Raw genomic sequence first — 21,765 nt, 5'->3', positions numbered from 1 at the left:
ATGCCATAAACGAATCAACTTTTCATTCCTCAACAGGTGGGTACTAGTGTGATTTGCCACAACATCAGAACCAATGCCACTGAAGTACCATAAGTCCCCTCTCTTAGAACCACGCCCAATCTCCTCCTGAGTGTAAAGATCCTGAAAAATACAATGTTTTGGAAAAAAATGACAAGAATAGGCAGTCATAAGTTTAGACACAGATAACAAATCACGGTCTAAAGATGGAACAAGAAGCACATTAGATAAGACAATGGTAGGGGTAAGTTGGATGGTTCCTGTACCAGTGACAGGAGCAGTTTGGCCATTGGCTGTGGTGACAAAAAACTTGGAGTGATTTTTAGTGAAGGTAGTAAATTTTCTAGAGTCATTAGTCATATGATCAGTCGCTCCAGTATCAACTATCCATGCATTATTACAAGCAGACACAGAAGTACATAGAGCAAAACTAAAGTTACCTGACATGTCCTTTTTCTCAAGTTCAGTGTCATCATCAGTTGTTGTGGTGGTCACAAGAGAAGCTCGACTCCCTTGTTTCTTACCAATCAAGTCATCTACAGAATAAGTCTTCTCTACAGCACTCCAAATAGCGCCAGCAGTAGGGAGACGATCAAAGAGGGCTCGGACATGATTTTCCATGGCATTAAGAAGCCATGTTTGAACCGTACAGTTTTCTTCTTCCCAAGTTTCAAAAGCTATAGCATCAGTTGTAGCAGGAGCCTTCTTTGTTCCAGTTATATAGCCAAGTTTTTTTTTTGCTAGCAATGGACATACGAGCAGCACGGGACCAAGAATCATAATTGGATCTCCCAGTTAATTTCTCATGAGAGATCTTGAAGTTGTCAGTTGTATTACCAGACATGATGAAGTATCTAGAGGTGGTAGGTAGTAGGTAGCAGCGGAAGTTGAGAACAATAAGCAGTGGAAGACAAGACAGTGCAAGTTTATGTGAAGGAAAAGAATTAGTTAAGAAGCAGTTTTACGTGAAGTAGTAGACAACCAAAGTTGTAGAGAAGAAGTTTTAAGAGACAGCAGGAAATTTTATGGTTTTCGATCGTACTTGCTCCGATACCATGTCAGATAGTGTCAGATAGTGGACAAAAGTATTTTTTCATTCATTGACTCACGTATATATAGTGTTATACAGATCTAATCAACCACTTACCAGCTGGACATAGACTAAATTTACTCCTTAAATTGTGCCATAACACTTGACTAATTACAGCCGTAATACTTGACTAATTTGTGCCGTAACACTTGACTAATTACAGACTAATTACAGCCGTAATACTTGACTAATTTGTGCCGTAACACTTGACTAATTACAGACTAATTACAGCCGTAACACTTGACTAATTACAACTGGATACAATATACACAACTCACGTCTACAGAAAATCTCACAAAGCTGACTCTACTTGAATTAGATATTAACCATTTCATTGGTTACCTGCCTGAAAAGATTTGCCAGAGTGGAATACTTCAAAACTTTACCGCAAGTGACAACAATTTCACAGGTCCTATACCCAAAATCTTGAGAAACTGCACAAGTTTGGTTCGATTGCGCTTGAAAGGAAATCAGCTAGTTGGAAATGTATCAGAAGACTTTGGAGTCTACCCAAATCTAGGATACATTGATCTGAGTGATAACAAGTTCCATGGTGAGATCTCATCTAAATGGGTAAGATGCCCAAAATTAGTCACCCTACGAATTTCTGGCAACAATATTACTGGAAGCATACCACTTGATATTGGAAACTTCAATCAGCTACATGAACTTGATTTTTCTTCCAATCATATTGTTGGAGAGATACCAAGGGGACTCGGAAGGTTGACTTCCTTGTTCAAAGTGCGTTTGAATGGAAACCTACTCTCTGGTAGCGTACCTCCAGAATTTGGATCATTGACTAACCTTGAGTTTCTGGACCTGTCTGCAAATAGATTGAGCCATTCAATACCAAATCATCTTGGGAATCTCGTGAAGCTAAACTACTTAAATTTGAGCAATAATCAAATTGGACAAGAAATACCAGTTCAGTTATTGAAGTTATTTCACCTTTCCGAACTAGACCTGAGTCATAACTTGCTTGTTGGCCATATACCGTCAGGCATAAACTCTTTGGATAGCTTAGAGAAGCTTAATCTCTCCCGCAACAATCTGTCAGGCAGCATTCCAGACAGCTTCAAGAATATGCGTGGCTTGTCCTACGTAGACATATCCTACAATGAGTTGGAAGGTCCTATACCGGACAGTAGAGCATTTCGAGATGCTGGCTTTGAAGCATTGCAGGGAAACAAAGGATTGTGTGGTAATGTCCAAGGACTGGAACCGTGCAAACCTTCAGTGAAACAGAAGGACAACACGAAGAAGAACAGAAAAGTCATGTTCTCAATCATATTCTTCCCTCTTTTAGGAGTACTTTTACTTCTACTTGCTCTCAGCGGAATTTTCTTCATCAGAGGCAAAAGAAAAAAAGATCCCCAAGTTGAAAAAGGTAACCTGCCTAGTAAAAATGTATTTTCGATATCAACTTTTGATGGAAAGACTATGTACGAAGAAATCATCAGAGCAACAGAGGATTTTCATGCCTCATATTGCATTGGAAAGGGCGGATTTGGAAGCGTCTACAAAGTGGAGTTGCCGTCAGCTGACATTGTAGCCGTGAAGAAACTCCATTCGCTGTCTGATAGCCAGTATACATCCCAAAAGGAGTTCTTGAACGAGATAAAGGTGTTACTGGAGATAAGGCATCGAAACATTGTGAAACTTCATGGGTTCTGCTCGAGTGCTCGATACTCATTTCTATTCTATGAGTACCTTGAAAGGGGCAGCTTGGCCTCAGTCCTGAGCAAAGAAGTTACGGCTAAAGAATTGGATTGGAATAAGAGAGTGGACATTGTTAAATGCGTTTCCCACGCCCACTCTTACATGCACCACGATAGCTTTCCACCGATTGTCCATCGAGACATTTCAAGCAGCAATATTTTGCTGGATACCAACTATGTGGCTCATATCTCAGACTTTGGCACCGCTAAGATTCTTAAACCGGATTCATCTAATTGCACTGCATTTGCTGGCACATATGGATATGTTGCACCAGGTAATGTATTTTATAATTTTGTTAGCTTCATAGACTATGGGTTTATTAGCCTATTTGATAAAGTTTATGAGCTAGCTTATAAGTTGAGGATATACGCTCGACCAAACACTCCGTATAAGCTAGCTTATAAGTTGCAAATTTTTTTTTCAAATTGTAACTTATTTTAGATTTTTTTTCCTTATATCTTTTATTTTCTTTTATCAATATAATATTATATACAATATCATAAATTTTTTAAAATTTAATTTAATTTATATAAAATATTTTATAATCTAAAATTCTAAATTAAAATTAATAAATCATGAAAAAAATAAATTAAAGAAAACTTGACGAAAAATGAAAAATCATAAAATAACAAACTACAATGATATTTAAAATTTTCATGTTTTTTGTATAGTTTTTATTTTATTTTTTATACTAAACTTAAGTAGATTTTTTACATCTTATAAGTTAGGCTTAGCTAAATTTCACCAAACACCTGACAGTTTATACCTAACTTATTTTCACAGCTTATAAGTTAGTTTATTTTGACCGCAAATAAACCTATCAAACAGAACCTATATATGACTAGATATATGTATGATCTTATAGATGTTAAATGTCTTAAATTTATTATTGTTATTTTTTTTTACAGAGCTTGCTTTCACAACAAAGATAACAGAGAAGTGTGATGTGTATAGCTTTGGAGTAATAGTCCTGGAAGTGATAAAAGGAGAGCATCCCGGTGACATCATTACCACTCTATCCTCCACTTGGACTGAGGAGAACATGTTAACAGAAGATGTTTTGGACCAACGCCTTCCACCTCCTTCACGTAATGTTGTGCATGAACTGAGAAATATGGTGGAAATAGCAATTCAATGCTTGAATGCTGATTCACAATCTAGGCCAACAATGGGTATGATTTCCAAGCTATTTTTGTCCTCATCAATACGTAAAAGAAAGAGATTATATCAGTCATGAACATTTCTTATTACTGGGTGTCGCTTGTTATAAGTTGTTTCGGCTTTTAGGGCGGCCCTTCCCTGCGTTATGGTGGCTGGTTGAATTAGTTCTGCATTGCAATAATTATGTTTGTCTTGGTTTATGTCGTTCTTGTTCTTGGTCAGAGTTACGGTTTAACAATAATGTGTGTGGTTGTAAGTCGTCGGGACTCTTCAAAAAGGCTTAATAGCTTAACAACCTAATGTTTCTGTAATGATGTTGGAATGGAGTAATACAACAGATTGAATGGTGGAACCAACTCTCTACACGTCTTCTTCATAGTATCATTTTTATTGTGTCTGCCATTCCTTGCAGTACCAGGTTCCTCGGTAAAACATTTCCATGCATCCTATAGACAAATCACATGCACTGAAGTGGGGAACAATGTCAAACCAGAAAAGTGAATGCAATATTGAATCCTACCCTTTTAATGCCGAGAACGTCCATATCTAATGAAACGTTTTGGAACTGAACCTAGTGCCTCCTTTGTGGTGGTGGGGGGGAGAGTGCCAAAATCTTTGGCATTCAAAGAAGCATTTGATAGAGAATCACTTTTCTGGCCAAAGGTTAGGGGTTCAACTTGTTAGGTCGGTTATTAACAAACCAAACAAAATGAAACACCGAGACACAAATTGTTCAGCGGCTAGGGTTTCTTCTATTCCCAAGCTTGATATATTGTCTTAACATCAGATCACACAAAACAAGACAACCAAAGCAACTAAGACAAGATAATTCAAACGACTAAACTGTCCTTTTACCAAAAGAATAAACATCACAAATAACTTTACTTCCATCTACAGGAAACACGTATCGTGAATAATTTTGATGTCTTAACAACACTTGCCCGAAAATCACTTCCATCTACAGCTAACACGTATCCTTAACAATTTTGAAGTCTTGACAATACTTGACCCAAAATCACTTCCATCTACAGTAAACACGTTTTGTGGAAAATTCAGGGAATGTCCTGTCAGTGAAGTCTTGACAATACTTGACCCAAAATCACTTCCATCTACAGTAAACACGTTTTGTGGAAAATTCAGGGAATGTCCTGTCAGTGAAGTTCAGTCTCTTAAGTCAATAGCACCAACGACTTGACATTCGAGAGACATGAAAGGATAAGGAAAGGTGCATGAATTTCCATCCTCTGATGTCTGCATCAATTGTTTATCTAGTCTACTACCAATATAGTAAAAAGCGACCATTTTTTCATTCATACAAGATGAAGACTTGAAACAAAATAGAAATAGAGACAAAAACTTTGACCCAAGTCCGAAGAGGATGTCATTAGTCAGTCAAAGTCCTCGCAAATAACAAATACAACCTTCTTTTTCTCACTAATGAGAGAATGAAAAGAAAAAATACAGTAGGAGAGACCCTCAACGATATCTCTGATAATCTCACAACCAACAAAGTTTCTATCGAGGCTTTGATCTTCTGTTAGGTTATTTGATTTTGATTTGATTGTATAGTTCTCTGATAAGCGAGATTGATTTTCTACTATGCAACTGCTTAATACTCATCCTGACAAGTGAACCAACACAGCACGCTCGTTGGTTTTTGTAGCATGGATGAAGATCCATATTCTCAATACTTAATTGTTATTGAGGATGGTCAGACTTCAATCAACAATTTTGAAGTCTTCAAAGCACTTGCCGAAAAATCACTTCCATCTACAGTAAACACGTATTGGGCGACTTCCACCTAAACTTTAGACAAAGTTGTGCCCAACCAACTTCAAGTGTGGTACGATCCCACACTTGAAGAGGTTTTTAGACTTTTAACAATTTTGAAGTCTTGACAACACTTGCCCAAAAATCACTTCCACCTCACCTGATAGAAGGTAAAATTATTGGAGGCTGTTACCCTACAAACCACAGTGATTGATATGCCTTATTTCTCACATAAAAGTCCACCTCCGTGATTGCAGGATAACAAGAATACTGATTGTATCATAATCACCAATTAATTCGAATGAGAGCTTTCACATTGATAGCTCTAAACAGATTCTCTAATTTATCTACTAAATACCATTTTTTGATAATTCACAGATTCTCTACTGAACAACAACTACATCAATGTCTCTATATATTTTTAAGGGAAAATTAAATATTAGTCCCTTATAGAAGAGTTTTGTTCCAAGAAGGACACTCTTAAAAGTCTTATTCCATAAAGTCCATGTAGTTTGAACTAATATTCCAAGAAAGACAAAAAATTAAAATATATGGTTTTATTGTCTAAAATACCTTCATCTTCATCTTCAAATATGACACATGCCTCCTGCACATGATTCATCTTTGATCTTCATCGGAAGCTTCATCTCCACCCCTCATGCATTATTCGAGAGTTCTATGCCATTTTTTAGTGATTTTTCATCCCCATTTTTGTTGTATTCGAACTAGATCAACTCATACTCACCACAGGACCTATAGATCTTGTTATTTTCCTTCGATTTGTCATCACATCATTATTTTCGGCATTTTCTATGGTGATTTTCGTGGTTTTTTGGGATCTGCAAACTGCAGATGATATGTTATCTATTTCAATTAATTTGATATATGTCATAATGTTATCTGTCTTGCCAAATGTTATCTGTCTTGTTAAAATGTTATATGTCTTTAATGAAATGTTATATGTTTGAAGTTTCGAAACAGATAACATATCATAACAGATCCGAAACAGATATTATATCTGCAGATTCAGATCTGATTTCACAAGAAAAAAAAAGAGTTCGAAAAAGCAATAAAACCTCATAGGTGATGCGCCTTAGTCTGTGGAGTTGATTGAGGGAGTTGATAGTTGCTGACGTTGGCCATATTAGCCGGATCTAGCTATTTTTCAAACGGTGGTTGTGATTTCACGAAGCTTTTTCATTGACTCAAGTAATAATCAACTGTGGGTGATGGCTGGGCTTTGATCGGGCTAACCTAGAGCTTTATTTCGGTAGTTGGCTCGTCGAAAATGATGGACGGACGACCAAATTCGGATATGGTGGAGCAAAGGAGGAGGAAGAAGAAAGAAGGAAGAAAAAGAAGGGAGGGTATTTTTGTAAATTTGTAGGTTTTGTCCCTTTTTCAAAAGGTTTTTTTAGGTTGTCATTATTTGAATATAACTTTTGGTTTTTGTCCTTATGAGGAAAAACTCCTATTTTTAAATCTCTACATCATTAAAATATTATTTTATCATTACTTGTGTATTAAATAATTGATTTCGAGTTAAAATTTACTTTTGTATGTGTGAGTTTCTAATTTGTATTAAAATATTGATTTCTTCGTCATTTACTAGTATTTGTTATTTAATTTTTAGAAAAATAATTAATACTAATAAAAACTAAAAGATATTAACAAATATGTACAATTAAAAATATAGTAGTGCTAGGTAGCCCTAGTCCATGAGAGTCCAAATCTCTTAAATGAAATTTTAAAACGTTTTAACTCTCAAAAAATATGTTAGCTTTTAAAAAAAATTACATATTCAGAATTAGCACATATAACTCTTTCTAACAAGATCCATTGTCGATGAGTTTTATCGGGTAAATCTTAATCCATTGTTTTTTTCAATGGAATTTCTTAATTCCATTATTTTTTTTTCAATGGAATTTCAAAAACAAATGAATTCAGAACTAAATCTTAATTCAATTGTTTTCTTAATTCAAAACAATGAATTCTAAACTATACTTTAATAAACAATAGAATTTATATTAAAACAATAAATTTTGGATAATAAATTATAGGATAAAATAATGGAAATAAAACTTTTTCATTGATTAAATCAATGGAATAAACCTATTGGGCTCTCATGAACTACCAAACTGATGGGTTAAATGTGATTTTCCTTAAAAATAATCAATCTGTGTCCATTATTACAGATAAATGAAAACAAAGCATATCATTCATATCCACGTGTCATTCAATGGTTTGTCAAGAGAGCATCCAAACTTGAAAGTCAATTAAGTCCACCCATTTTCGTCTTATTAATTTATGATTTATTGAGTTCAGATTGGATAAAAGTTGCGCCACAGTTATTGCATCCAATGTGAATTTCTCAAATGCTCAGCAGATGCCAATGTGAAGTGATTTTTCCCAAATTCGTTGTTTTCAGACAAATATTCGTTCTCTTCACCACCTAAAGTAAACGCGTATTGTGGGTCTTCCACTTGGATTTTAGATAAAAGTTGTCGTCAACAAATTGCTGAGCATGACCAAGAAAGTTGTGGAAAATTTAGGGGAATGTCCTATTAGTGAAGCTTACTGTCTTAAGTCAATAGCATCAACGACTTGCCACTAGAGAGACATGGGAGGATCAGTATAAGGATTAGTATTTTTTTTTAATTTAGTGACAATATAGTAACTTTTTTCCATTGATACAAGAAAAAGACTTGCATCAAAATAGACACAGAGACAAAGACTTTGACCCAAGACTGATGAAAATGTCACTTTCTCCCAACTATGAAATCTCTGATAATGGGGGTGTGAAACTGGTAGTATAAAATGGAGTTTCAACCCATCACTTTCCATCACACTGCCAAAAATGGGGAGAAAGGAAAATTTATGTTTGGAGAAGTCAGTCTCCCTCCTTGTCCTCATTGTTATGCTGCATAACTCACTCATTGTTGCTTCTGACTCTGTTGATGAAGCCAACGCTCTTCTCAAATGGAAAGGCAGCCTCCCTTACCAAGCCCAGTCCAAGTTAGCTTCATGGTCTCTCCTTCCTAAAAATGCCACTTTCTCCCAACCATGCACTTGGTTTGGAATTTCTTGCAAAGATGGAAGTGTCAATATATTCAATCTTTCAAATTCAGGTATTGAAGGCACACTCCATGAATTTTCATTCTCATCATTCTCTAATCTTGCATACTTTGATCTATACATCAATGGCCTCAGTGGTTCCATTCCACCCCAAATCAGTCAGCTCACAAAGCTCATATATCTTGACTTGTCTAGTAATCAGTTTTCTGGGAATATCCCACCTCAGATTGGCTTGTTAACTCATCTTGAGATCCTGTATCTAGATAAAAATCAGTTGAATGGCTCCATTCCCGAAGAGATATGCAATTTAAAGTCCCTTAATGAGCTCGCTCTGTCTAGCAACCATCTAGATGGACCAATTCCAACTTCTTTGGGAAAGTTAAGCAATCTAGAAGGCTTGTATCTCTATAACAACTCACTATCTGGTTATATTCCTCCACAAATAGGGAACCTCTCCAATTTGGTTGAGCTCGATATGACTACCAATCTCCTAACAGGTCAAATTCCTGCTTCTCTAGGTGGTCTCACAAATCTCACCATTCTCCATCTTTATCGTAATGAACTATCAGGGCCAATTCCAACTTCTTTGGGAAACTTAAGGAATCTAATTGACTTGGATCTCTTTGAAAATCAGTTGAATGGCTCCATTCCTGAAGAGATAGGCAATTTAAAGTCCCTTTATGAGCTTGCTCTGTATAGAAACTATCTAGATGGGCCAATTCCAAGTTCTTTGGGAAATTTAAGCAATCTCGTTCACTTGTACCTCTATAATAACACACTATCTGGTTATATTCCTCCACAAATAGGGAAACTCTATAATTTGGTTGAGCTCGATATGAATACCAATCTTCTAACAGGTCAAATTCCGGCTTCTCTAGGTGGTCTCACAAATCTCACCGTTCTCTATCTTTTTCTTAATAAACTATCTGGGCCTATTCCTGAGGAGATAAGAAATCTAAAATCACTTTCTGATATAGGGTTGGACAGAAATCAACTTAATGGTTCTGTTCCAACTTCCCTTGGAAGTTTGAAAGACTTGGAATTTCTTTATCTCCGTGACAATAAACTTTCTGGATTCATTCCTCAAGAAATAGAAAATCTCACAAAGCTGACTGAACTACTATTAGATACTAACCAGTTCACTGGTTACCTACCCGAAAAGATTTGCCAGAATGGAATCCTTCAAAACTTGACTACACAAGACAACAATTTCACAGGTCCTATTCCCAAAAGCTTGAAAAACTGCACCAGTTTGGTACGATTGCGCTTGGGAAGAAATCTGCTAGTTGGAAATGTATCAGAAGACTTTGGAGTCTACCCAAATCTAACATTCATTGAACTGAGTGGCAATAAGTTGCATGGTGAGATCTCATCCAACTGGGGAAGATGTCCACAACTAGCCACCCTAAGAATATCTGGGAACAATATTACTGGGAGAATACCATCCGATATTGGAAAATCTAGTCACCTACATGTCCTTGATTTCTCTTTCAATGGTATGGTTGGCGAGATTCCAAACGAACTAGGAAGGTTGAATTCTTTGGTGAAAGTGTATTTGAATGGAAATTTACTCTCTGGTGGCATACCTCAAGAATTTGGATCATTGACAAACCTTGAGTATCTGGACCTTTCTGCAAATAGACTGAGCCATTCAATCCCAGACAATTTCCAAGAGCTCGTAAAGCTGAACTACTTAAATTTGAGCAACAATCGGTTTGGCCAGGAAATTCCAGTTCAGTTACTAAAGTTAGTTCACCTTTCCCAACTAGACCTGAGTCATAACTTGCTTGTTGGTCATATACCGTTTGGCATAAACTCTTTGGATAGCTTAGAGAAGCTCAATCTCTCCCACAACAATCTCTCAGGCAGCATTCCAGACAGCTTCAAGAATATGCGTGGCTTGTCCTACATTGACATATCCTATAATCAATTGGAAGGACCTATACCAGATAGTAGAGCATTTCGAGATGCTGGCATTGAAGCATTACAGGGAAACAAAGGATTGTGTGCTGATGTCCAAGGACTAGAACCATGCAAACCTTCATTACAGCACAAAGACAACACGAAGAAGAGTAGAAAAGTCCTGTTCTTAATCATATTCTTCCCTCTTTTAGGAGTACTTTTACTTCTACTTGCTCTCTATGGATTTTTCTTCATCAAAGGAAAAAGAAAGGAAGATCCCCAAGCTGAAAGAGGTAATCTGCCTAATAATGGTGTCATTTCCATATCAACTTTTGATGGAAAGATTATGTACGAAGAAGTCATTAGAGCAACTGAGGATTTTGATGCCTCATATTGCATCGGAAATGGTGGATTTGGAAACGTCTATAAAGCAGAGTTGCAATCAGCTGGCATTGTGGCTGTGAAGAAACTCCATTCATCGTGTGACAGCAGGTATACATCCCAAAAGGAGTTCTTGAACGAGATAAAAGTGTTACTCGAGATAAGGCATCGAAATATTGTGAAGCTTCATGGGTTCTGCTCGAGTGCTCGATACTCATTTCTTGTCTATGAGTTCCTTGAAAGGGGTAGCTTGGCCTCAATCCTGAGCAAAGAAGCAGCGGCTAAAGAATTAGATTGGAATAAGAGAGTGGACATTGTTAACTGTGTTGCCCACGCCCTCTCTTACATGCATCACGATTGCTTTCCTCCAATTGTCCATCGAGACATTTCAAGCGGGAATATTTTGCTCGATTCGAACTATGTGGCCCATATATCAGACTTTGGCACCGCTAAACTTCTAAAACCTGACTCATCTAACTGCACCGCGTTTGCTGGAACATATGGATATGTTGCTCCAGGTAATGTATTTCATAATGTTATGGTACCTTTCACATATTCGGGTTGGATATATATCTAGATATATGTATGATCTAATAGCTGTTAAATGTATTTCAATTATTATTATTATTATTATTTTGCAGAGCTTGCTTTCACAACGAAGGTAACAGAGAAGTGTGATGTGTATAGCTTTGGGGTAATAGCACTGGAAGTGATCAAAGGAGAGCATCCTGGTGACATCATCCCCTCTCTATCCTCCGCTTGGACTGAGGATAACACGTTAACAGTAGATGTTTTGGACGAACGCCTTCCACCTCCTTCACGTGATGTTGCTTGCGAACTGATAAATGTGGTGAAAATAGCAACTCAATGCTTGAATGCTAATTCACAATCTAGGCCAACAATGGGTATGATTTCCAAGCTATTTTTGTCCTCATCAATAGGTAAAAGAAAGAGACTATACCAGCCATGAGCATTTATTGTTATTGGTGTCGCTTGTTATAAGTTGTTAGGGCTTGTAACGCCCTTCCTGTGTTATGGTGGCTGGTTGCATTAGTTCTGCATTGCAACAATTATGTTTGTATTTAGTTACGTTATGTTTGTCTTGGTTTATGTTGTTCTTGTTCTTAACATTGGCCTAGTTTATTATAATGTGTGTAGTCGTAAGTTGATCTTCTGGACTGTTCAGAAAGGCTTAACAACCTAATGTTTCTGTAATCATGTTGGAATGGAGTAGTAATACAACAGATTGAATGGTGGAACCAACTCTCTACACTTCTTCTTCATAGTATCATTTTTATTGCGTCTGTTCAAGTGCTTTCTCTTGCTTCAACATCAAGTAAGAGAAGCCCCATTATTTGATGGTGGTAACGGAGCTTATAGAGTTCTTAAAGGACCTGTTTAGAAGAAGATAATTACGATAATTCTGGACTTCTTGACGGATTTTCTTGATAATTCTACCTCTAGCGGTTAAAGACGGACAATATCAGTCATCAGTAGCCAACACTATTTCATCAACAGTTCAATGTGAATTCACTTTCGTCACGCACTACTAGGCTGGCTTTAGCTAACCTGGTTTTTGGAGCTCTTCCTTGCAGTAGCAGGTTGCTCGCGCGGTAAAACACTTCCATGCACCCTATAGACATAATCACATTGAAGTGGGTAAAAAATGTCAAACCAGAAAAGTGGATGCAATAATGACTCGTGTATGATGAAGTTCAAGATAGTTTGAACTCTCATATGATAATACATAATCAAGACGGCAACAAATGATCCAATGGTACTTCAACAAAGACAGTGAAGTTGTACTACATGATGAAGGAAAGACTTGAAAGTAAATATATACATTATTTGCCTCGGTTTTCAGTGGTCCGATGGTTGATCCTATGGTGGGGGAGGCGATTGCTCTTCGCTTGGGTATTAATAGATGTTTAGATTTTCAATTTCGAGAGGTTCAATTCGAGGGATGCCCTTCTTGTGATCAACGCGGTTGTTAACAGCCCTGCTACTCGTCCCAGCAATCGGGCTTCCAGTGATCCCAGTTGCGGAGGTGTATGGAGGAGATTAAAAGTGCAAGTGGGGCCCATTATTTGCACTTTTAATCTCCTCCATACATCAGTGATCCCAATTGCTGGGACAAATAGCTTTTTCATGTTGTTAAACCTCCTTTGGTTTCGCATTGGGTGATTGAAAATTTAGTTGAAGATATCAAGGACAATTTGTAAGGGATCTCGAATTGGAGTCTCTCAAAGGTTAGCAGGCGTCAAAATGCTTGGGCGGATGGTATCGCCAAATGGGCAGCGGCTAGGAACATTTCCAGCAGCATTCCCACTTATTTCCTTCCAATGGTGCAATTATGGTTGGATACCAAACACGAGCCTCTTGACCATTGTTTTGGTCTTGTTCCTTTCTTGTTTAACTTCTGTTTGTGCCTTTTTTACTAAAAAAAAGAAAAAAAAATGAGATGAATTTTTTTAAAAAAATAATTATGAAAAACTAAAAAACATGGATTTGAATAAGTTATTGAAAGGAGCATTAGTAGTAGTTTTTTGTTAATGCATCTGCCAGCAGCCGGGTTGATAGTGACGATTCAGACATGTCTGTCCGTCAGATAGAGGCATCCAAGTCTCTAGGTAACGGCACGGCCTCAGTTCCTGTTAGTTCGATGTCTGCATCAATTGTTTATTTAGTCCTCTTTTAATTGAATTGTTTATCTACTCTACTGACAATATAATCAAATGCAACCTTTTTTTATTTACACGAGAAAAAGACATGCAACAAAATATAAATAGAGACAAAGACTTTGATCCAAGCCTGATGGGATTGAAGGTTGAAAAAAATACAGCTTCTTTTTCGCTCTCTAATGAGAGATTGAAAGGATGAAAAAAATACAATAGGGGACCCTCTATGAAATTGAAGTCTCTGATACTAGGGTGTGAAACTGGAAGTATAAAATGGAGTTTCAGCCCATCAATTTGCATTACACTGCCAAAAATGGGGAGAAAGGAAATTTTATGTTTGAAGAAGTCACTCTCCTTCTTTGTCCTCCTTGTTATGCTGCATAACTCGCTCAATGTTGCTTCTGACTCTGTTGATGAAGCCAATGCTCTTCTCAAATGGAAAGCCAGCCTTCCTAACCAAACCCAGTTGAAGTTAGCTTCATGGTCTCTCCTTCCTATAAATGCCACTGTCTCCAATCCGTGCACTTGGTTTGGGATTTCTTGCAAAGATGGAAGCGTCAATAGACTCAATCTTTCAAGTTCAGGTATTGAAGGCACACTTGATGATTTTTATTTCACATCCTTCCCTAATCTTGCATACGTTGATCTATACTTCAATGGCCTCAGTGGTTCAATTCCACCCCAAATCAGTCAGCTCACAAAGCTCATATATCTTGACTTGTCGAGTAATCAATTTACTGGGAATATCCCACCTCAGATTGACTTGTTAACTCATCTTGAGGTCCTGCATCTATTTCAAAATCAATTGAATGGATCCATTCCTGAAGAGATTGGCAATTTAAAGTCCCTTAACGACCTTGCTCTGTATGTCAACCATCTAGATGGGCCAATTCCAACTTCCTTGGGAAAGTTAAGCAATCTAGTTGGCTTGTATCTCTATAACAACTCACTATCTGGTTATATTCCTCCACAAATAGGGAACCTCTCCAATTTGGTTGTGCTCTCCATGGGTTACAATCTCCTAACAGGTCCTATCCCTTCCACTTTGGGAAACTTGAAGAACCTGACATTTTTGTATGTACTTCACAACCAGCTTTTTGGATCCATTCCCCCAGAGATAGGAAATTTGATCTCTCTTCAAGAGCTAAGCTTAAGTTCAAACGATCTTTCTGGTCAAATTCCCGCTTCTCTTGGTGCTCTCACAAATATTACCTTTCTCTATCTTTATCGTAATAAGCTATCTGGGCCTATTCCTGAGGAAGTGGGAAATCTGATATCTCTTCAAGAGCTAAGCTTCCATTCAAACGAACTTTCTGGTCCAATTCCACCTTCTCTCGGTGGTCTCACAAATCTCACCCTTCTCCATCTTTATCTTAATAAACTATCTGGGCCTGTTCCTAAGGAGGTAGAAAATCTGATATCTGTTCGAGAGCTAATCTTAGATTCAAACGATCTTTCTGGTCCAATTCCGACTTCCCTAGGCGGTCTCACAAATCTCACCGTTCTCAGTCTTTTTCTTAATAAACTGTCTGGCCCTATTCCTAAGGAAATAGGAAATCTGAAATCACTTCATGAGCTAGATTTGAGCCAAAATAAACTCAATTGTTCCGTTCCAGCTTCCCTTGGCAGTTTGAAAGAATTGGAAGTTCTTTTACTCCGTGATAACAAACTTTCTGGATTCATTCCTCAAGAAATAGCAAATCTCACAAAGTTGATTGTGCTGCAACTAGATCATAACCATTTTACTGGTTACCTGCCTGAAAATATTTGCCCGAGTGGAATACTTCAAAACTTCACAGCAAATGACAACAATTTCACAGGTCGTGTACCCAAAAGCTTGAGAAATTGCACAAGTTTGGTTCGAATACGCTTAAATGGAAACCGATTTGTTGGAAATGTATCAGAAGATTTTGGAGTCTACCCGAATCTAGGATTTATTGATCTAAGTGACAATAAGTTCCATGGAGAGATGTCATCTAAATGGGTAAGATGTCCAAAATTAGTCACCATACGAATTTCTGGCAACAATATTACTGGAAGCATACCACTTGATATTGGAAACTTCAATCAGTTGCATGAACTTGATTTTTCTTACAATCATATAGTTGGGGTGATTCCAAGGGAACTCGGAAGGTTGACTTCCTTATTCAAAGTGCTTTTGAATGGAAATCTACTCTCTGGTAGCGTACCTTCAGAATTTGGATCATTGACTAACCTCGAGTACCTGGACTTGTCTGCAAATAGATTGAGCCATTCAATACCAAATTATCTCGGGAATCTCGTGAAGCTAAACTACTTAAATTTGAGCAGTAATCAATTCAACCAGATAATTCCAATTCAGTTGTTGAAGTTAGTTCACCTTTCCCAACTAGACCTGAGTAATAACATGCTTATTGGTAAAATACCATATGAAATAGACTCTTTGGAAAGCATTGAGAAGTTGAATCTTTCCCATAATAGTCTCTCAGGAGGCATTCCATACAGCTTCAATAATATGCGTGGCTTGTCCTACATTGACATATCCTATAATGAATTGGAAGGCCCTATACCGGACAGCAGAGCATTTCGAGATGCTGGCTTTGAAGCATTGCAGGGAAACAAAGGATTGTGTGGTGATGTCCAAGGACTTGAACCATGCGAACCTTCAGTGCAGCACAAAGACAACACAAAGAAGAGTAGAAAAGCCCTGTTCTTAATCATATTCTTCCCTCTTTTAGGAGTACTTCTACTTCTACTTGCTCTCTGTGGAATTTTCTTCATCAAAGGAAAAAGAAAGGAAGATCTTCAAGGTGAAAAAGGTAACCTGCCTAATAAAGGTGTCTTTTCCATATCAACTTTTGATGGAAAGATTATGTACGAAGAAATCATCAGAGCAACCGAGGATTTTGATGCCTCATATTGCATCGGAATGGGTGGATCTGGAAGTGTCTACAAAGCCGATTTGCAATCCACTGGCATTGTAGCTGTGAAGAAATTTCATTCGTTGTCTGATAGCCAGTATATATCCCAAAAGGAGTTCTTGAACGAAATAAAGGTGTTATTGGAGATAAGGCATCGAAACATCGTGAAGCTTTATGGGTTCTGCTCAAGTGCTCGATACTCATTTTTGGTTTATGAGTACCTTGAAAGGGGTAGCTTGGCCTCAATCCTAAGCAATGAAGTAGCTGCTAAAGAATTAGATTGGAATAAGAGAGTGGACATTGTTAAATGTACTGCTCACGCCCTCTCTTACATGCACCACAATTGCTTTCCTCCAATTGTCCATCGAGACATTTCAAGTAGCAATATTTTGTTGGATTCCAACTATGTGGCTCATATCTCCGACTTTGGCACCGCTAAGCTTCTTAAACCGGACTCATCTAACTGCACTGCATTTGCTGGAACATATGGATATGTTGCTCCAGGTAATGTATTTCATAATATTTTGGTACCTTTCACATATTTGGGTTGGATATATATCTAGATATCTGTATGATCTAATAGCTGTTAAATGTATTTCAATTATTATTATTATTATTTTGCAGAGCTTGCTTTCACAACGAAGGTAACGGAGAAGTGTGATGTGTATAGCTTTGGGGTAATAGCACTGGAAGTGATCAAAGGAGAGCATCCCGGGGACATCATCCCCTCTCTATCCTCGGCTTGGACTGAGGATAACACGTTAACAGTAGATGTTTTGGACAAACGCCTTCCACCTCCTTCACGTGATGTTGCTTGTGAACTGATAAATGTGGTGCAAATAGCAACTCAATGCTTGAATGCTAATTCACAATCTAGGCCAACAATGGGTATGATTTCCAAGCTATTTTTGTCCTCATCAATAGGTAAAAGAAATAGATTATACCAGTCATGAGCATTTATTGTTATTGGTGTCGCTTGTTATAAGTTGTTAGGGCTTGTAACGCCCTTCCTGTGTTATGGTGGCTGGTTGCATTAGTTCTGCATTGCAACAATTATGTTTGTATTTAGTTACGTTATGTTTGTCTTGGTTTATGTTGTTCTTGTTCTTAACATTGGCCTAGTTTATTATGTGTGTAGTCGTAAGTTGATCTTCTGGACTGTTCAGAAAGGCTTAACAACCTAATGTTTGTGTAATGATGTTGGTATGGAGTAATACGACAGATTGAATGGTGAAAACAATTCTCTACCCTTCTTCTTCTTCTTCACAGTATCATTTTTATTGTGTCTGTTCAAGTGCTTTCTCTTGCTTTAAGATCAAGTAAGAGAAGCCCTGTTATTCGATTTGACGGTAGTAGCGGAGCTTATAGAGTTCTTAAAGGACCTGTGTGGCTGTGTAGTAGGAGAAAATTATGATAATTCTAGACTTCTTCATGGAATTTCTTGATAATTCTGTTGGTTCTGAGACTTAAGCTTTACTCTTTACTGTGTTTGGCTTGGTCTTTGTCTGACCAAGAGTTATTTTGTATTACTAAGTTGACTGCCATGTCATTTGTTTTAATTATTTTTTTTTATCCTTTGTAAGTTGTGTTGCCAGGTAAGCGACTAGGAATATATATCTAGTTTTGTCTTGATCTGGTTGTTGTACTGGAAGTCGTATGAACAAAAAAGAAAAAAAGCTTGTTTTTGATTTGTTTTTTCTCTTCTTCTTATGTCTTTGTCTGATGTACGAAGATTGAAACTATATTGTGTTCGGATCTGTGCTGTTGAAGGAGTGAAGCTGCTTGTGTACTGATTTGTGTTTGATTGCAGCTTCTCATTTCTCTGTCTCAAGATCAGATCAAGACAAGTTTTGGGTTCTGTGGTGTGACAGTGGTATCGGAGCTTTGTTCTTACGGATCTGTGGTTGGGTAAGTTGAATTGAAGCTCAAAGTAAGTTTCCCTCTCTGTTGTTGGTTGCTATGTCTCAATCTTCACTTCCTCCCCCTCCTGTTTTCAAGGGTGAAAACTATGACTTCTGGGCAGCTAGAATGGAGTCTTTTTTCATGGCTCATGGGTTGTGGCATTTGATTGAGGATGGTTATGATCCAGAATCATTGTCAGCAAACCCTACTGTTCAAGAGCTTAAAGATCACAATGATCTGAAGCTTAAGAACTTTAAAGCTCTTATTTTTTTACATTCTGCTATTGATGAGAAAATATTTCCGAGAATAGTTGATGTAAAAGTGGCTAAAACTGCCTGGAGTAAGCTGCAAGAGGAATTTCAGGGTAGTGTTAGGGTTAGACAACAGAAATTATTAACCCTAAAGAGGGAGTTTGAAATGTTGAAGATGAGAGATTCTGAAACTGTGGGAGACTACTCAGCTAAGCTAAATGAAATTGTCAATCAGATGAAGTTATATGGAGAGGCTATCTCAGACTACAGGGTAGTTGAGAAAATACTAATTAGTTTGCCTGATAGGTTTGAGGCAAAAGTTTCTGCTATTGAAGAATCTTGTGATTTGAGCAAGATGTCTATTTCAGAGTTGTGTAGTAAACTACAAGCTCAGGAGTTGAGATTTTCCAGGAAAACTGAAGAGGCCTCAGAGGGTGCATTTCATATGAAACACAAAGGGAAGCAATCCTCTGGTTTGAAAGATGGCAAGAAAAAATTGTTTGACAAAAGTGGAAAGGGGAAGTCTAAGGAAGATTCTAGTACTAGTGAGCAGTCCAAGTCAGGTCAGGGTAGATTTCCACCTTGTCCTCACTGTAACAAGACCAATCATGCAGAGAAATCTTGTTGGCAGAAGTATGGGAGGCCTCAATGCAGGTTTTGTAAGAAATTGGGGCATATCGAGAAGTATTGTAGAGACAAACAGAATCAAGGGCAATATGGTGGTTCTGGAGGTTCTGGTGTTTCACATGAGGCACATTTCTCAAATGTTCAAAAGCAAGCAGGGCAGGATCACTTGTTTATGGTAGTGAGTAGTTCACATACTACTGTTGAGGGTTCTTGGCTCATTGACAGTGGTTGTACCAGTCATATGGCCAAGGACATTAACATGTTTTCTTCTCTGGATAAAAATGTCAGAACAAAGGTGTTGTTGGGTAATGGTGATGTGGTGCAAGCTGAAGGCAAGGGTTCTGTGGCTTTGAGTACTAAGCAAGGTACTAAATTTGTTTCAGATGTGTTGTTAGTACCTCAATTGAACAAAAATTTGCTCTCTGTTGCACAAATGATGAAGAAGGGATATTCTTTGTTTTTTGATGATTTTAGTTGCACTATTACTGCTCCTACTGGTTGTGAGGTTGCTAAGGTGAAGATGGTTGAAAATTCTTTTCCTTTAATTACAAATTCTGTTAGCCATGGTGCTTATGCCATGCAGGGAGATGAGTCTTTGCTATGGCATAGCAGGTATGGACATTTTAATTTGAAGTCTTTGAAGTTAGCTTGTGATCAGAAGATGATCAGGGATATGTCAGTTTCTCATATCAGTGATGAGGTCTGTGGTGCATGTCAGTTTGGGAAGCAACATAGACAGTCATTTCCAGCAAGTTCTTCATGGAGAGCTAGTGAGAAATTGCAGCTGATCCACACTGATGTGTGTGGTCCAATGTCTATTCCTTCTTTGAGTCAGAACAAGTATTTTGTTCTGTTTATTGATGATTTTACAAGAATGACTTGGGTTTACTTTCTCTCAAGTAAATCTCAAGTGTTCTCTGTGTTCAAGAAGTTTAGGAGTATGGTTGAAGCTCAAAGTGGGATGAGAATTAAGAGTATTAGATCTGATAATGGGAAGGAGTATACATCAAATGAGTTTGATAAATTCTGTGAAGACATGGGTATAGCTCACCAATTGACAGTGAGTTATTCACCTCAACAGAATGGAGTGTCTGAGAGGAAGAATAGGACCGTGATGGAAATGGCAAGGTGTATGCTTGCTGAAAAGAAGGTGACAAAGAATTTTTGGGCAGAAGCAGTGTATACTGCTGTGTATCTTCTAAACAGACTTCCTACAAGGTCTGTGAAGGAGATGACACCTATTGAAGCTTGGTTAGGGATTAAACCCTCAGCTAAGCACTTAAAGGTCTTTGGATCTATCTGCTACTCTCATGTTCCTTCTGTTAAAAGGAGCAAGTTGGATCAAAAATCATATTTGGGAATTTTCTTGGGTTATGCATCAAAATCCAAGGGTTATAGGATCTACAATCTGCAAACTGAGAAAATCACAGTAAGCAGGGATGTAATTGTGGATGAAACAGCCTACTGGGATTGGGAGAGTCAAAATATTGTGAAGAATTCAGGGTTACAGCAGCTGCCAGACACAAACAGCAGCAGTGATCCAGTAGCTAAATCTCAGGTTGATGATGCTGATGAGGATGAATCCTCTTCCAAGAAGATGAAGTCTTTGGCAGAGATATATGAGCAGTGTAATGCTGTTATGCTAGAACCTTCTAGCTATGCTGAAGCTGAAAAGCATGAAGAGTGGAGGCTTGCTATGAAGGAGGAGTTGGAGATGATTGAAAAAAATTCTACTTGGAATCTCACTCCTAGACCTAGTGACAGAAATGTTATTGGTGTCAAGTGGATATTTAAAACAAAACTAAATCCAGATGGCTCAGTGTTTAAACACAAAGCCAGACTAGTTGTGAAAGGTTATGCACAACAACCAGGGGTGGATTATTCAGATACATTTGCTCCGGTTGCTAGACATGACACTGTGAGACTTCTCATTGCCCTAGCAGCTTATCATGGTTGGAAAATTTTTCATTTAGATGTTAAGTCTGCTTTTTTGAATGGAATTCTGAAGGAAGATATATATATTGATCAGCCTGAAGGGTATATTGCAGCTGAAAGTGAAGGGAAAGTTCTCAAGCTCAATAAGGCTCTTTATGGCCTAAAACAGGCTCCTAGAGCCTGGTATAGCAGAATTGATTCTTTTCTGCTTGATCAAGGTTTCAGTAGAAGTAAAAATGAAGCTACGTTGTATGTGAAGAATGGTGAGGATCACTTGATTGTGTCCTTATATGTAGATGATTTTCTGGTGACTGGGAGTAATCCAAAGTCTGTGGAGGTCTTTAAAGCTCAAATGA

The 21,765-nt window shown here is 37.7% G+C and overlaps 3 protein-coding genes across 3 annotated transcripts; all 3 read left to right on the top strand.

The window, feature by feature from the left end:
* The first annotated feature begins 1,925 nt into the window (after nucleotides 1-1,925).
* LOC120010277 (MDIS1-interacting receptor like kinase 2-like) lies at nucleotides 1,926-4,344 on the top strand. Its single transcript, XM_038861031.1, has 2 exons — nucleotides 1,926-3,101; nucleotides 3,736-4,344. Exons 1-2 carry the CDS (start codon nucleotides 2,192-2,194, stop codon nucleotides 4,062-4,064), a joined length of 1,239 nt encoding a protein of 412 aa, XP_038716959.1. The 5' UTR covers nucleotides 1,926-2,191; the 3' UTR covers nucleotides 4,065-4,344.
* Nucleotides 4,345-8,562: 4,218 nt separating this feature from the next.
* Nucleotides 8,563-12,373, top strand: LOC120010276 (probable leucine-rich repeat receptor-like protein kinase At1g35710). The gene is made up of 2 exons (XM_038861030.1): nucleotides 8,563-11,634; nucleotides 11,758-12,373. Exons 1-2 carry the CDS (start codon nucleotides 8,616-8,618, stop codon nucleotides 12,084-12,086), a joined length of 3,348 nt encoding a protein of 1,115 aa, XP_038716958.1. The 5' UTR covers nucleotides 8,563-8,615; the 3' UTR covers nucleotides 12,087-12,373.
* Nucleotides 12,374-13,967: 1,594 nt separating this feature from the next.
* On the top strand, nucleotides 13,968-17,923 carry LOC120010275 (probable leucine-rich repeat receptor-like protein kinase At1g35710). Its single transcript, XM_038861029.1, has 2 exons — nucleotides 13,968-17,198; nucleotides 17,319-17,923. The coding sequence occupies exons 1-2, from the start codon at nucleotides 14,021-14,023 to the stop codon at nucleotides 17,645-17,647; spliced, it is 3,507 nt and encodes a 1,168-aa protein (XP_038716957.1). The 5' UTR covers nucleotides 13,968-14,020; the 3' UTR covers nucleotides 17,648-17,923.
* The last annotated feature ends 3,842 nt before the right edge of the window (nucleotides 17,924-21,765 follow it).

Source organism: Tripterygium wilfordii, chromosome 12 (genome assembly GCF_013401445.1).
Source record: "Tripterygium wilfordii isolate XIE 37 chromosome 12, ASM1340144v1, whole genome shotgun sequence".
In the NCBI taxonomy this organism is placed as follows: Eukaryota; Viridiplantae; Streptophyta; class Magnoliopsida; order Celastrales; family Celastraceae; genus Tripterygium; species Tripterygium wilfordii.
This window is presented reverse-complemented; position numbering and strand designations above follow the sequence as displayed.

Bases quoted from the DNA above. Each gene is read 5' to 3' on its own strand.
- LOC120010277 (XM_038861031.1), top strand. From the start codon at position 2,192: ATGCGTGGCTTGTCCTACGTAGACATATCCTACAATGAGTTGGAAGGT. The intron at 3,102-3,735 runs GTAATGTATTTT...TTTTTTTTACAG, and splicing joins ATATGGATATGTTGCACCAG to AGCTTGCTTTCACAACAAAG.
- LOC120010275 (XM_038861029.1), top strand. From the start codon at position 14,021: ATGAAATTGAAGTCTCTGATACTAGGGTGTGAAACTGGAAGTATAAAA. The intron at 17,199-17,318 runs GTAATGTATTTC...ATTATTTTGCAG, and splicing joins ATATGGATATGTTGCTCCAG to AGCTTGCTTTCACAACGAAG.
- LOC120010276 (XM_038861030.1), top strand. From the start codon at position 8,616: ATGGGGAGAAAGGAAAATTTATGTTTGGAGAAGTCAGTCTCCCTCCTT. The intron at 11,635-11,757 runs GTAATGTATTTC...ATTATTTTGCAG, and splicing joins ATATGGATATGTTGCTCCAG to AGCTTGCTTTCACAACGAAG.